We start from the raw sequence: 16,407 nt of genomic DNA, 5'->3' as shown, positions 1-16,407 counted from the left end.
GCGAGTCTATGAATGTGTGATTGTCACGAGTCTATGAATGTGTGATTGTTTTGAGTCTATGAACGTGTGATTGTCACGAGTCTATGAATGTGTGATTGTTGCGAGTCTATGAATATGTGATTGTTGTGAATCAATGAACGTGTGATTGTTGTGAGTCTATGAATGTGTGATTGTCACGAGTCTATGAATGTGTGATTGTTGCGAGTTTATGAATATGTGATTGTTGTGAATCAATGAACGTGTGATTGTTGTGAGTCTATGAATGTGTGATTGTCACGAGTCTATGAATGTGTGATTGTTGCGAGTTGATTAATGTGTGATTTGTCGTGAGTCTATGAATGTGTGATTGTTGTGAGTCTATGAATGTGTGATTGTCACGATTCTATGAATGTGTCATTGTCGTGAGTCTATGAATGTGTGATTGCTGTGAGTCTATGAATGTGTGATTGTCACGAGTCTATGAATGTGTGATTGTTGCAAGTCTATGAATGTGTGATTGTCACGAGTCTATGAATGTGTGATTGTCGCGAGTTGATGAATGTGTGATTGTTGCAAGTCAATGAATGTGTGATTGTTGCAAGTCGATGAATGTGTGATTGTCGTGAGTCTATGAATGTGTGATTGTCACGAGTCGATGAATATGTGATTGTTGCGAGTCGAGGAATGTGTGATTGTCACGAGTCTATGAATGTGTGATTGTTGCGAGTCTATGAATATGTGATTGTTGTGAATCAATGAACGTGTGATTGTTGTGAGTCTATGAATGTGTGATTGTCACGAGTCTATGAATGTGTGATTGTTGCGAGTTGATTAATGTGTGATAGGCGTGAGTCTATGAATGTGTGATTGTCACGAGTCGATGAATATGTGATTGTTGCGAGTCGAGGAATGTGTGATTGTCACGAGTCTATGAATGTGTGATTGTTGCGAGTTGATTAATGTGTGATTTGTCGTGAGTCTATGGATATGTGATTGTTGCGAGTCGATGAATGTGTGATTGTCACGAGTTGATGAATGTGTGATTGTTGTGAGTCTATGAATCTGTGATTGTCGTGAGTCTATGAATGTGTGATTCTCGTCAGTCTATGAATGTGTGATTGTTGCAAGTTGATGAGTGTGTGATTGTCGTGAGTCTATGGATGTGTGATTGGCGTGAGTCTGTGAATGTGTGATTGTCACGAGTCTATGAATGTGTGATTGTTGTGAGTTGAGGAATGTGTGATTGTCACGAGTCTATGAATGTGTGATTGTTGCGAGTCTATGAATATGTGATTGTTGTGAATCAATGAACGTGTGATTGTTGCGAGTCTATGAATGTGTGATTGTCATGAGTCTATGAATGTGTGATTGTTGCGAGTTGATTAATGTGTGATTTGTCGTGAGTCTATGAATGTGTGATTGTTGTGAGTCTATGAATGTGTGATTGTTGTGAGTCGATGAATGTGTGATTGTCACGAGTCTATGAACGTGTGATTGTCGTGAGTCTATGAATGTTGATTGTCACGAGTCTATGAATGTGTAATTGTCGTGAGTCTATGAATGTCTGATTGTTGTGAGTCGATGAATGTGTGTTTGTCACGAGTCGATGAATGTGTGATTGTCACGAGTTGATGAATGTGTGATTGTTGTGAGTCTATGAATGTGTTATTGTCACGAGTCTATGAATGTGTGATTGTCACGATTCTATGAATGTGTGATTGTCACGAGTCTATGAATGTGTGATTGTCGTGAGTCTATGAATGTGTGATTGTTGCGAGTTGATGAATGTGTGATTGTCGCGAGTTGATGAATGTGTGATTGTTGCGAGTCAATGAATGTGTGATTGTTGCAAGTCGATGAATGTGTGATTGTCACGAGTCTATGAATGTGTGATTGTCGCGAGTCGATGAATGTGTGATTGTTGTGAGTCTATGAATGTGTGATTGTCGTGAGTCTATGAATGTGTGATTGTCACGAGTCTATGAATGTGTGATTGTCACGAGTCTATGAATGTGTGATTGTCACGAGTCTGTGAATGTGTGATTGTTGTGAGTCTATGAATGTGTGATTGTCACGAGTCTATGAATGTGTGATTGTTACGAGTCTTTTAACGTGTGATTGTTGTGAATCAATGAACGTGTGATTGTTGCGAGTCTATGAATGTGTGATTGTCACGAGTCTATGAATGTGTGATTGTTTTGAGTCTATGAACGTGTGATTGTCACGAGTCTATGAATGTGTGATTGTTGCGAGTCTATGAATATGTGATTGTTGTGAATCAATGAACGTGTGATTGTTGTGAGTCTATGAATGTGTGATTGTCACGAGTCTATGAATGTGTGATTGTTGCGAGTCTATGAATATGTGATTGTTGTGAATCAATGAACGTGTGATTGTTGTGAGTCTATGAATGTTTGATTGTCACGAGTCTATGAATGTGTGATTGTTGCGAGTTGATTAATGTGTGATTTGTCGTGAGTCTATGAATGTGTGATTGTTGTGAGTCTATGAATGTGTGATTGTCGTGAGTCTATGAATGTGTGATTGTCACGAGTCTATGAATGTGTGATTGTCACGAGTCTATGAATGTGTGATTGTCACGAGTCTGTGAATGTGTGATTGTTGTGAGTCTATGAATGTGTGATTGTCACGAGTCTATGAATGTGTGATTGTTACGAGTCTTTTAACGTGTGATTGTTGTGAATCAATGAACGTGTGATTGTTGCGAGTCTATGAATGTGTGATTGTCACGAGTCTATGAATGTGTGATTGTTTTGAGTCTATGAATGTGTGATTGTTGCGAGTCTATGAATATGTGATTGTTGTGAATCAATGAACGTGTGATTGTTGTGAGTCTATGAATGTGTGATTGTCACGAGTCTATGAATGTGTGATTGTTGCGAGTTGATTAATGTGTGATAGGCGTGAGTCTATGAATGTGTGATTGTCACGAGTCGATGAATATGTGATTGTTGCGAGTCGAGGAATGTGTGATTGTCACGAGTCTATGAATGTGTGATTGTTGCGAGTTGATTAATGTGTGATTTGTCGTGAGTCTATGGATATGTGATTGTTGCGAGTCGATGAATGTGTGATTGTCACGAGTTGATGAATGTGTGATTGTTGTGAGTCTATGAATCTGTGATTGTCGTGAGTCTATGAATGTGTGATTCTCGTCAGTCTATGAATGTGTGATTGTTGCAAGTTGATGAGTGTGTGATTGTCGTGAGTCTATGGATGTGTGATTGGCGTGAGTCTGTGAATGTGTGATTGTCACGAGTCTATGAATGTGTGATTGTTGTGAGTTGAGGAATGTGTGATTGTCACGAGTCTATGAATGTGTGATTGTTGCGAGTCTATGAATATGTGATTGTTGTGAATCAATGAACGTGTGATTGTTGCGAGTCTATGAATGTGTGATTGTCATGAGTCTATGAATGTGTGATTGTTGCGAGTTGATTAATGTGTGAGTGTCGTGCATCTATGAATGTGTGATTGTTGTGAGTCTATGAATGTGTGATTGTTGTGAGTCGATGAATGTGTGATTGTCACGAGTCTATGAACGTGTGATTGTCGTGAGTCTATGAATGTTGATTGTCACGAGTCTATGAATGTGTAATTGTCGTGAGTCTATGAATGTCTGATTGTTGTGAGTCGATGAATGTGTGTTTGTCACGAGTCGATGAATGTGTGATTGTCACGAGTTGATGAATGTGTGATTGTTGTGAGTCTATGAATGTGTTATTGTCACGAGTCTATGAATGTGTGATTGTCACGATTCTATGAATGTGTGATTGTCACGAGTCTATGAATGTGTGATTGTCGTGAGTCTATGAATGTGTGATTGTTGCGAGTTGATGAATGTGTGATTGTCGCGAGTTGATGAATGTGTGATTGTTGCGAGTCAATGAATGTGTGATTGTTGCAAGTCGATGAATGTGTGATTGTCACGAGTCTATGAATGTGTGATTGTCGCGAGTCGATGAATGTGTGATTGTTGTGAGTCTATGAATGTGTGATTGTCGTGAGTCTATGAATGTGTGATTGTCACGAGTCTATGAATGTGTGATTGTCACGAGTCTATGAATGTGTGATTGTCACGAGTCTGTGAATGTGTGATTGTTGTGAGTCTATGAATGTGTGATTGTCACGAGTCTATGAATGTGTGATTGTTACGAGTCTTTTAACGTGTGATTGTTGTGAATCAATGAACGTGTGATTGTTGCGAGTCTATGAATGTGTGATTGTCACGAGTCTATGAATGTGTGATTGTTTTGAGTCTATGAACGTGTGATTGTCACGAGTCTATGAATGTGTGATTGTTGCGAGTCTATGAATATGTGATTGTTGTGAATCAATGAACGTGTGATTGTTGTGAGTCTATGAATGTGTGATTGTCACGAGTCTATGAATGTGTGATTGTTGCGAGTCTATGAATATGTGATTGTTGTGAATCAATGAACGTGTGATTGTTGTGAGTCTATGAATGTTTGATTGTCACGAGTCTATGAATGTGTGATTGTTGCGAGTTGATTAATGTGTGATTTGTCGTGAGTCTATGAATGTGTGATTGTTGTGAGTCTATGAATGTGTGATTGTCGTGAGTCTATGAATGTGTGATTGTCACGAGTCTATGAATGTGTGATTGTCACGAGTCTATGAATGTGTGATTGTCACGAGTCTGTGAATGTGTGATTGTTGTGAGTCTATGAATGTGTGATTGTCACGAGTCTATGAATGTGTGATTGTTACGAGTCTTTTAACGTGTGATTGTTGTGAATCAATGAACGTGTGATTGTTGCGAGTCTATGAATGTGTGATTGTCACGAGTCTATGAATGTGTGATTGTTTTGAGTCTATGAACGTGTGATTGTCACGAGTCTATGAATGTGTGATTGTTGCGAGTCTATGAATATGTGATTGTTGTGAATCAATGAACGTGTGATTGTTGTGAGTCTATGAATGTGTGATTGTCACGAGTCTATGAATGTGTGATTGTTGCGAGTTGATTAATGTGTGATTTGTCGTGAGTCTATGAATGTGTGATTGTTGTGAGTCTATGAATGTGTGATTGTCACGATTCTATGAATGTGTCATTGTCGTGAGTCTATGAATGTGTGATTGCTGTGAGTCTATGAATGTGTGATTGTCACGAGTCTATGAATGTGTGATTGTTGCAAGTCTATGAATGTGTGATTGTCACGAGTCTATGAATGTGTGATTGTCGCGAGTTAATGAATGTGTGATTGTTGCAAGTCAATGAATGTGTGATTGTTGCAAGTCGATGAATGTGTGATTGTCGTGAGTCTATGAATGTGTGATTGTCGTGAGTCGATGAATGTGTGATTGTTGTGAGTCTATGAATGTGTGATTGTTGTGAGTCTATGAATGTGTGCTTGTCGTGAGTCTATGAATGTGTGATTGTCACGAGTCTATGAATGTGTGATTGTCGTGAGTCGATGAATGTGTGATTGTTGCGAGTCGATGAATGTGTGATTGTCTCGAGTCTATGAATGTGTGATTGTCACGAGTCTATGAATGTGTGATTGTCGTGAGTCTATGAATGTGTGATTCTCACGAGTCTATGAATGTGTGATTGTTGGGAGTCTGTGAATGTGTGATTGTCACGAGTCTATGAATGTGTGATTGTTGCGAGTCTATGAGTGTGTGATTGTTGTGAGTCTATGAATGTGTGATTGTCACGAGTCTATGAATGTGTGTTTGTTGCGAGTCTATGAATGTGTGATTGTCACGAGTCTATGAATGTGTGATTGTTGCAAGTTGATGAATGTGTGAGTGTCGTGCATCTATGAATGTGTGATTGTTGTGAGTCTATGAATGTGTGATTGTTGTGAGTCGATGAATGTGTGATTGTTGCGAGTCGATGAATGTGTGATTGTTGCGATCGGAGGCAATTATTGATTCAGCATTTTCGAGTCTTCCCGTCTCGTTTGTAAAGTTAGATTTGCTCCGTTAGCCTAAATGTACCTACAATGAGCATATAGGTTGCATAAAACATGCATACAATGTCAATAATCTATTCATGCTCTCGATTCGATGCGTGTATCATGTGTCTATGAAGCGATTGTAAAAGCTATCGCTACATCGTTAAAATGTTAAAATGAGTTCTTGCCCAAATGAGGATTGAGGCTGTGCTCAGCTGCTATGTACAGCCCTGAGCCAATGGTGGACATTTCACATTTCCATGACTGGGGCGAGACTACCGGAAGAGCAACCACCGGTGACAAAATGGTACTAATTTTATCGACCCCGGTGAAAATGATGGGCCGAGTCAATGTCCCCCTGCCCCCCACCGCCAATCAGGATGTCAACTAGCAACCTTCTGATTGCGAGGCATTCGCTCATGGCGAGTCACATCATCCGAATGACTACCGGACAACAACAACCGTGGTCTTGAAGGGTAAACAAAAAATATCATAGACGACGTTTCAGACAATGACCCTTTTCCATAGCTTGTTATTTTGCAAACGTTGTTGAGTTGATTGTTGTTCGTGCTTTCAAACCACTGCCAAACGCAGCAGCAGCAAAATCACCAAATAATAATGTTGTTAACTCAAGAGATCGCTGGAGGATGTACAGCGGGAGTCGGGGAAGCCGCAGGAATAAAAGGGTGGGATCCATTTTTTCTCTCATAAATTGTTGGTAGCGTGTGCCATTAGCTATGCGGGATAAATGACTCCACTTATAGAACATTTTAAAAATATTTTCATCATTCTTTTTTTTATATGCACCACTCCTTCCTAAAGCGCATTCATTCCAAGTATATCAGCAGACTGTGTGCGTATTTGTCCCGGTCTTCAATGGAAAGAATGCGTCACTTTTTTGTCTGCCAAGGATCTCTATTGTTTGTGTATTCGTCCGATCAATTTCCACGAACTGTCATATACTCGAATCACCAAAAAGCTTTGCTTGAATGAATAAGCAAACGCCAGTGCTAGTTGGTAACAGCTCTCAAAATACATCTCAGTGCCGTGGCCGGCATATCGAGCGAGATACGAATCCCCGTGCACACGTGTATGGTAGGTCAGAGCATGTACAGTGAGGGAAAAAAGTATTTGATCCCCTGCTGATTTTGTACGTTTGCCCACTGACAAATAAATGATCAGTCTGTAATTTTAATGGTAGGTTTGTTTGAACATTGAGAGACAGAATAACAACAACAAAATCCAGAAAAACGCATGTCAAAAATGTTATAAATAGATTTGCATTTTAATGAAGGAAAAAAGTATTTGACCCCTCTGCAAAACATGACTTAGTACTTGGTGGCAAAACCCTTGTTGGCAATCACAGAGGTCAGACGTTTCTTGTAGTTGGCCACCAGGTTTGCACACATCTCAGGAGGGATTTTGTCCCACTCCTCTATGCAGATCTTCTCCAAGTCATTAAGGTTTCGAGGCTGACGTTTGGCAACTCGAACCTTCAGCTCCCTCCACAGATTTTCTATGGGATTAAGGTCTGGAGACTGGCTAGGCCACTCCAGGACCTTAATGTGCTTAAATTTCGATTTAAAGCTTTCGTGACTGCAATGATTCATCTTCTTTGGTTCTTTCGGTAAAGTCACGTAGAATGAGAATAAAATAATAAATTGATAAAATAAAATAACACGATAATATTCTCACGACGTTTCGGCCACAACACAAGCAGCCTTCATCAGGTGAAGGGACGAGACTGTCTGGTAGGACAGCGCTGGAGTGAAAGAGCCACGTTCAGATCACGACCTTTAAGCTGTGTGAGAGGAAACAAAGCGCCCTCAACTTTAGCAACACGGATAGCTACGGGCCCCGTTCAGACGGACGAGTTCATCCATGGTCGGAACAGAGGAGGGGGAGAGAGACAGCTGCGAGGCGCTATTATACTCCATGTTGTAAACCATACCATTAACCGTGGTGTGAGAGGTATTAAGAGTCAATGCTGGCGAAAGAGCTGCGGTCTGAAGGTCATCGTTGAGGGCGCTTTGTTTCCTCTCACACAGCTTAAAGGTCGTGATCTGAACGTGGCTCTTTCACTTAATGTGCTTCTTCTTGAGCCACTCCTTTGTTGCTTTGGCCGTATGTTTTGGGTCATTGTCATGATGGAATACCTATCCACGACCCATTTTCAATGCCCTGGGTGAGGGAAGGTGGTTCTCACCAAAGATTTGACGGTGCATGGCCTCGTCCATCGTCCCTTTGATGCGGTGAAGTTGTCCTGTCCCCTTAGCAGAAAAACACCCCAAAGCATAATGTTTCCACCTCCATGTTTGACGGTGGGGATGGTGTTCTTGGGGTCATAGGCAGCATTCCTTCTCTTCCAAACACGGCGAGTTGAGTTGATGCCAAAGAGCTACATTTTGGTCTCATCTGACCACAACACTTTCACCCAGTTGTCCTCTGAATCATTCAGATGTTAATTGGAAAACTTCAGACGGGCATGTATATGTGCTTTCTTGAGCAGGGGGACCTTGCGGGCGCTGCAGGATTTCAGTCCTTCACGGCGTAGCGTGTTACCAATTGTTTTCTTGGTGACTATGGTCCCAGCTGCCTTGAGATCATTGACAAGATCCTCCCGTGTAGTTCTGGGCTGATTCCTCACCGTTCTCATAATCATTGCAACTCCACGAGGTGAGATCTTGCATGGAGCCCCAGGCCGTGGGAGATTGACAGTTATTTTGTATTTCTTCCATTTGCGAATAATCACACCAACTGTTGTCACCTTCTCACCAAGCTGCTTGGCAATGGTCTTGTAGCCCATTCCAGCCTTGTGTAGGTCTACAATCTTGTCCCTGACATCCTTGGAGAGCTCTTTGTTCTTGGCCATGGTGGAGAGTTTGAAATCTGATTGATTGATTGCTTCTGTGGACAGGTGTCTTTTATACAGGTAACAAGCTGAGATTAGGAGCATTCCCTTTAAGAGTGTGCTCCTAATCTCAGCTCGTTACCTATATAAAAGACACCTGGGATCCAGAAATCTTTCTGATTGTCAGGGGGTCAAATACTTATTTCCCTCATTAAAATGCAAATCAATTTATAACATTTTTGACATGCGTTTTTCTGGATTTTCTTGTTGTTATTCTTTCTCTCACTGTTCAAATAGACCTACCATTAAAATTATAGACTGATCATTTCTTTGTCAGTGGGCAAACGTACAAAATCAGCAGGGGATCAAACACTTTTTTCCCTCACTGTATGCAAGTGAGGAGCGGTGGCGCAGTGATTAGCGTGCTGCGCTACGAACCTGGCGACACTAGTTCGATTCCCGCTCACCGCTAACACCAGTGACGATAATCTGAACCGGTCCTGGGCCTTCCTTAGGTCGACTTGGCCTCAAATGAGTACCTGGCGTGAGGCGCGTAAACATCGCCGTTGGGACGAGTGCAGTGCCAGCCTTCAGCACTTGAGCCCCAATAGTTTGTTACAGGCTATACGGAGTGGGTGGGGGGGGTGTCTTTGTCTTGACAGAATAAAGGTGTTGTTACCTGGACTCGTGCCTCGGTGAGGTTGATTTTCATGGCAAGTTCCTCCCGCGTGAACACGTCTGGATAGTGCGTCTGAGCAAAGACCGACTCCAGCTCCTCCAGCTGTCAAGATGTGGGAAGAACGTCATGCGAGTGTCAAGTTGTGTCTGTGTGTGCGTGCACGCGCGTACTATGGGGAGCGGTGGTGTAGCGCTACGAACCCGGCGGACCGAGTTTGATTCCCGCTCACGGCCAGCACTGGTGACGATTATCCGAACCGGTCATGGGCCTTCCCGAGGAGGTAAAATCGGCCGGGCATCTGATGACAATATTGCATACCGGTTCTGCTGATGACATGGCTGCTACTGACGACAACACAGATTGATGACGATACTCTTGTTGCTAACGATACTATTGTTCATAGTACTGCTGCTGCTCAATATGATGCCTATGCTGCTGGTGGCTGATGACGGTTTAGCTCCTTTAAATGTCCACGTAATAAGCCACTTTGTTAAGCGACCATTTGTAGCCAGGTCGCTTCTGAATATATAACTCAGTGGGCCTTACCTGGTAACAATATAATCCTAATCATGTGCTATGAAGAAGGGCCACTGCCCGAAACGTTACCAATTATATTCATGTCCTTGTAAGGCAGAGAGGTACGTACGAACTCTGAATTGTTATTGTTGTTTTTTGCGCTTGTCCTATATCTGTGCTTGTGCAGCACTGTCAACGCGACACCACAAATTTTAATACGATGGCGATTTGAGTGAAATCCTCCGGAGTCTCCAGGAGGCACCCACCTGCTGGAGGGTGAACGTGGTGCGGTTGCGTCTCTGCTTGCGTCGGAAGAAGCCCTCTTCGAAGTCGGCCGATGACGGAAGTTCCCCGGCTCCCACTGGAAGATGTTCCACAGCGAGAAGCGACCGGGAAAACACAAATATTAGCCCAGCTTCGTTCCGTGTCTTCACCTACAAATAGAGACATGGCCTAGTCCATCAGCCGAGTGGCATCCCAGACCGATGATACCATGCAGTATTTGTTTAACCCGTTGCGAACTCTGCACCGCTTTCGACCTTTAGGATCTCATCAGCAGTGTCCCTCGAATTTTGGAGCTTTCTGACACCAGATCGTCGCCAGCTTCCAAACTCGCGCCGTGCTACGCACGTGGTAGACCCGAGACTTGGCAGTACAGCAAGTCGGATCGTGCACCTATCTGTGAGCCTAGTTGTTGTGTTATCCCCTCGTGAGTGAGACGGGTTTCGTCACGTACTCAAATTTGTTATTACTATAAATATATATTGGCCAAACATCCAAATATCGCAGCGTCCTCCTGCAACAAATGTCTTCGAGACCCGGCGAGGATTTTCTGGACACATGAACAACATCAATACCACATGCGTGCGCCCAAACTCGTCACATCTTGGAAGCCAAGCGGGATTGAGCCTGGTTTGTACGGAGATGTGCGACCCCCGTGCATAACAGGTGTTATACAAGTAGAACAACACAGGGCAGTATTGTATTCCGTGACCACCAACCCTCACTCGACCAACGTGGTGAAGTATAGTCAAACATCCCTTTTCTTCGCACGAAGTCGGGAGGCACTCATCCAGCAGTGGATTTACAAAGGGCTGTTGGTGATGAACATTGTCACGGTGGTTAATAGTTTGCTTGACTGTTTGACTTCTATGTACAGCAATTCTGGAGTGGCAAACTGAAACGAAAATCGGGTTTACTTCTACCTTAGGCTAACTCGGCCAAAAATGAGTGCTTGCTACGGTGAAACAAAGGCGGCGGGGCGTGGTTAGCTCGAATCGTGGGGGGGGGGGGATAAACACTGTTCATCATCATCACGATCCATGTCTTGTGCCAATATTCTCAAGTAGTGCCACATCACTCTGGCACCAATATCTTACGTCGTCGTCGAGAGGAGAAGACCTCTGTTAGAGGGGAAGACTTAACATTGTTTCCGGACAACAACAACACACTTTTAAATGTTCCTGTTGCTCATCCTACAATGCGTCCAAGCACTATTGGCGAGCACCTATGCTACTGGCGGCAGGCAGACGCATACGCAACGTGAGCATGTCATCAAACTGCACGTGCAGAGGGAGATGGGAGCGCGGAGAGAGTGCGTGTCCATCTGCCACTATTGCCTCTTATCCCCAGTGGAGATTCAAATCCCTTTAGTAGGAAATTGAAACGCTATTAATGCATTCCCAGCCGACGCCCTTCTCCCCCCCCCCCCCGTCCGTTGCCCCCCCCTCCCCCCATCAGCCCTGCCCCCCACTCTCTCTCACTTTGCTCCATCTCTTTCCCGATGGACCCCCCCTCCACCTCCCGCCCCCTCCACTAGACAACGAACCCCCTCCCCCATCGATGGCAGTAGACGACATGCGCTGGTCTCCGCTCCAGTGGTGGCGGCTCTCGCGCTGCTCTTGGTGGCGTAGCCCGCCCGGAGCGGCGCCTGGGAGGTCGCTCGGAACAGAACGGCGGCGGCAGGCGAGTGATGGAGGCGCAGGCAGGATGAGGAGGTTGTGAGGGGTGCTACATCGTGTGCAGGGTAAACTAGTTTTTTTGTATTTTAACCGGGCAAGGCCCGCTGAGCTATGCAACTCTTTACCAGAAGCGAGCCGGCCGCTAATGATGGCTCGGCGAAGTGGCGTGTAGTGGAAATGCCGAGCAGCAACCAAAGAGTCTAAAGGCGCGATGGCGATTCTAAATGTGGATGGGAAAAACCGGAGGACCCGGAGACAAATCCACGCGACCACGGGGAGAGAGACCATACAAAGTCAGAATATACAACAGGCGTCAGGGTCGGGATCGAACCCACGACCTCGTGTACACCAGGCGAGGTGGTTAAGCTGACGGTGATGAGGATGGAGGGCAGGTAACAGAGCGGTTCCCAGGGGGTAGACGATCAATGGGAACATCTGACGCCGGATTGGAGGTGATGGTGGCTTACGGTGGCGATGATGATGATGAGACTGGTTGTTGATTGACATATCAACTGCGCAACACATAGGAAAACAAAACGGCATATGGTGGGCAGGAGACTGAGTATAACGAGTAGACAGATTGTAATAACCAAATACTGCACACGCACAGGTAAATACCTAAATGCAGATAATGTGAATTCTTCTTTCACACGGTGGGAAGTTGATCAACGACGTTGATGACACGTTCATGTGGGAGTTGGCGAGGGACGGGCGAGGGAGTAACCGCGTGGCGATTGTCTGAAATGCTGCCGGCAAATGACGGACGAGGCCAGTGGCGTTGCTGTGTGGTCTACGGTGCGGCGCTGGTGACCACGCTCACACTGTGGGCCTACGCTGAATTCATGATGGTGGTGGTGATCATGACGGTGGTGATGGTGGTGGTGTTGATGAAACTCTACGGGTGGAACTTTGAGATCGGGTGTCGACTTTGTAACAACTTTAGGAACTCGCAGAAAGAAGCAAGCGACTGTGAGATGGGGTTGGCCGGGCTTGACCACTCGACTTGAATTGACCTTCTGAACTCTACATATATTTATCCTTATAGGGACCAATACGTTTGCCACGGTGCCAGTTAGCAAGGAAGTGACAGTTCGATTCCCCGTTATAGCAGTCCAGTAATTTCTACAAGTAATTAGGCGATTGTTCGCGTGAAATGGATGTTAAAAGGCAGCGAAATGCGATCCCATAGTGTCAACAGCAAATTATGAAATTAACTGCACGTGAAATCTCTAGAAGAAAAAAAACCCACCATCAATCATAGTTCTATATTAATACTTGTCCCGAAGCAATTAATGGGTCGCAATGGTTCCTTGCGAGAAGGGATCTAATTTAGTAAAGCACATCCTCGTCATTATTGTAATTATTGTAATTATCCACGATCTATTCACTGCTGGATTAAGGCTTCCCTCCCCCCTCCCAAACCCGTCGCCACCTCTCACGATCCTACAATGTGAACATCCACCTAGCACCTACACACGAGCCGATTTCATCGCTCCGTCTCCTCCATTTAAGTGTATTCTGAATGAAAATTTAGACGTCGTAAGTTCAAATAAAAAAATATATAAATTATATATGTTACAGCCCTTGGTCAATCCACTGCTGGATGAAGGCCTCCACTGGTCGTTGGACCTTTTTTCTGAGCATACTTCACCACTCTGGTCGGACATCACTCGCCACGTGTTAGCCGTGACCGGAATCGAACTTACGTAACCCGGAGGTTCGTTGCGCAATGCACAATGTCATGCACGCCACCACTCCACCCCATCTCGTGTACGTGAAATAGCTGTAGCTCAATTTATCATCAATCTACGGCTTAAATTGTTGCACTTTCATCGGCTAAACATATAAATCCGCGCGTGTGTGTAAAAGTATAAGTTACCTTTTGTAAACGTAGGACTAATAGAATTTTCTCAGAGCTACCATATCGACGTTTGTGCTGTAATTGCTTTATTAAAGTCATAATCGACTGCCCGGAAATTGACAAGTAACGCACACATTATAAGCGTGCATTTTTAATGTCTTGATCGTAACTGTTCAATGCCTTATCCCGACTCCGAATAATTAATTATTGTTAATGTTGATAATTAACTCGCTACTGCTGACGATGGTGATAATGATGAAGACAACGACGACATACTGCTTTTGATGAAGATTATGTTAATGATGATGCTGATGAAGATCATTTTCATGATGATTCCGATTAAGATTATGTTGATTGATGCAGCTGATTATTGCTAATGTTGCTATTGATGATGATAATTGTGATAGCAACGATGCAGCTGATGAGGATGATGATGATGATTCTGTTGTTGTTACTGCCCATGATGATAGTATTGCTGTAGTTTATAAATGGTGATTGGAAAACGCTAATGATCTTGTTACTGCTGCTACCGATGATGGATACTGCGACTGCAGCTGCTGCTCCTGATGCTTCTGCTGCTGCTGATGGCATTGTTAGCGATGCTATTGCTACCACTGATAACAGCGATAACGACACAGGCGATGATGATTTAAAAAAAATAAAAATTACACGAACATAATACCGCATCACGATGATACATATCGCATTTCTCGGTTTACCAGACAGCCTGTGCCTCCTGTATTTGGGTAAATGTAGAGGTGCGTCTAATAATCCGGTAGATGTGTGCGAGATGAGATCTGTATAACTTAATTGAATACTGGCATACATTTGGGGTGCGTCTTACTTCCCGGAACGTCTTATACTAATACTGAGAACACGACGGTGATGCTATTCTTCACGAGATGCCGTTTAGAGTCGTGGGCAAAAATCCAAGAGAGGCAGAACTCACGAGCAGTTTCGCCATTCTCGTTGTCATCGCTGGAATCACATTGTGCTGCCTAGAGCACTGATGAGACCCATGAGGCCGAAACCGGTCCAGAGTTTGCTTCCTGAAACAGATACCACTTGGTAACGTTGGTCTGAAAAGCCAATGGGCTGATGGACTACAACGTGACTTTGTTTACATGTTGGCTAAATAAGAATGTCAGAGATGGCTATGTTGTGGAGTAAGCGGAAGAGACCTTGCACGAAATGAAGACGTGAGTCGGCGTGTGACCGTGGCATTATCATCATCATCAGCAGCAGCAGGGAGGAGAACGCTGAGCGAGGATAGACCGAGCAGCAGAAGGTGGGAAGACTCGGCTGGAAGGAGATGAAGTTGAGACCATGAGAGCCGAGAGGAAAGACACAGACGGAGGGCTCCACGAGGACCCACGAGGAGATCGCGAGATGTTCTCAACGGGGAAAGACGTGGAGCACCATGTGGGGTGTCCGTGGAGATGGGCGATAGATCGCAGGCGGTGGAGAGGGAAGAGAGGAGAGAGCGACTTGGACAGTGGACAACATCTCTCCGTGTGTGTGGGGAGAGCGGTCGCGGGCCGTGCAATGAAACCCGGCCACCCGAGTTCGATTGCCGCTTCACGGCCAACGCCCGTGACGAATAACTGAACCGGTCCTGGGTCTCCCCTAGGTCGACTCAGCCTCAAATGAGTACCTGGTGTGGTGTGTTAACATCGCCGCTGGAGAGACAAAGGCTGTCGGGCGTGTTGCTGGCCACCCACTCCCTCGTGCACCGTTCCGGCCTTCATAGGTGCTGCTCGCTAACAGCACTTGCCCCAACAGTCTGTTCAGGCTACACGTGGGAGGGGATCTTTGTCTCTGTGTGTGTTCATCTGCTAATGAGAGCGCCGTTAAATACCCCGCGTGGCCGCCACGTGGAATTCTGCGCGCGCGCGGGGGGTGGGGGGTCACCGTGGCTCGTAACCCCTTTTTTCGTGGAGCCCCCCTCGGTAAGGAACGCGTGCGCGCGGCCTAATGCTCAATCAATGAGCAATCGACAAGTCGCCAACTCTTGCCATCAATTATGCATGGCGAGCAACAGGGAAAGGGGGTGGGGAGGGAGTGGTGGGGGGGAGGACGGCGATGTAGGAGGGAGAGCCCGGCAGAGGATACACGCGTACGGAGGGATGCCACAGACGAACGAATGGACGGAGAAGCAAACGGCGGACAGGACAGACCGACAGGCGGACAGGCGGACGGACAAGCGAACGGACTGACGCACAGCACGGACGGGCAAACTAAGGGACACAAATAATTCTGAGAAACAGCGGATTGTTGGAAGTAATAGGGAAGGCGGTGGGTGATGGTTGATGATGTTGCTACTGTGGGGTTAGGGGCAGGACGCGGTGTTTAGATTGTGTTGGTGGGTGGTGGTCGTGGTGGTGGTGATGGAGGTGTGATGGTGCTAAGAGAGTGGTGCTGGTGATGGGTTGAGGATGGTGAGTCTCATGGTGATGGGTTGAGGATGGTGATTCTCATGGTGGTGATGGGTTGAGGATGGTGATTCTCATGGTGATGGGTTGAAGATGGTGATTCTCATGGTGGTGATGGGTTGAGGATGGTGGTTGCTCATGGTGGTGATGGTGGAGGGGGAGGAGTGATGATGGTGGTGGTGA

The 16,407-nt window shown here is 45.1% G+C and overlaps 1 protein-coding gene across 1 annotated transcript in view; it reads right to left on the bottom strand.

Annotated features, from left to right (window-relative positions):
• The window catches only part of LOC116937100 (dorsal root ganglia homeobox protein-like), a 100,785-nt gene that overhangs the window by 72,298 nt on the left and 12,080 nt on the right, over positions 1-16,407 (bottom strand). The window contains exons 3-4 of the mRNA XM_076065741.1: positions 10,237-10,331; positions 9,455-9,556 (exon numbers count right to left, since the gene is read on the bottom strand). Of these exons, the coding sequence (XP_075921856.1) occupies positions 9,455-9,556; positions 10,237-10,331 (197 nt within the window). The remainder of the gene's footprint in view (positions 1-9,454; positions 9,557-10,236; positions 10,332-16,407) is intronic.

This window comes from Petromyzon marinus, chromosome 8 (genome assembly GCF_048934315.1).
Source record: "Petromyzon marinus isolate PM22_M1 ecotype Great Lakes invasive population chromosome 8, UKy_Petmar_22M1.pri1.0, whole genome shotgun sequence".
Classification (NCBI taxonomy): Eukaryota; Metazoa; Chordata; class Hyperoartia; order Petromyzontiformes; family Petromyzontidae; genus Petromyzon; species Petromyzon marinus.
This window is presented reverse-complemented; position numbering and strand designations above follow the sequence as displayed.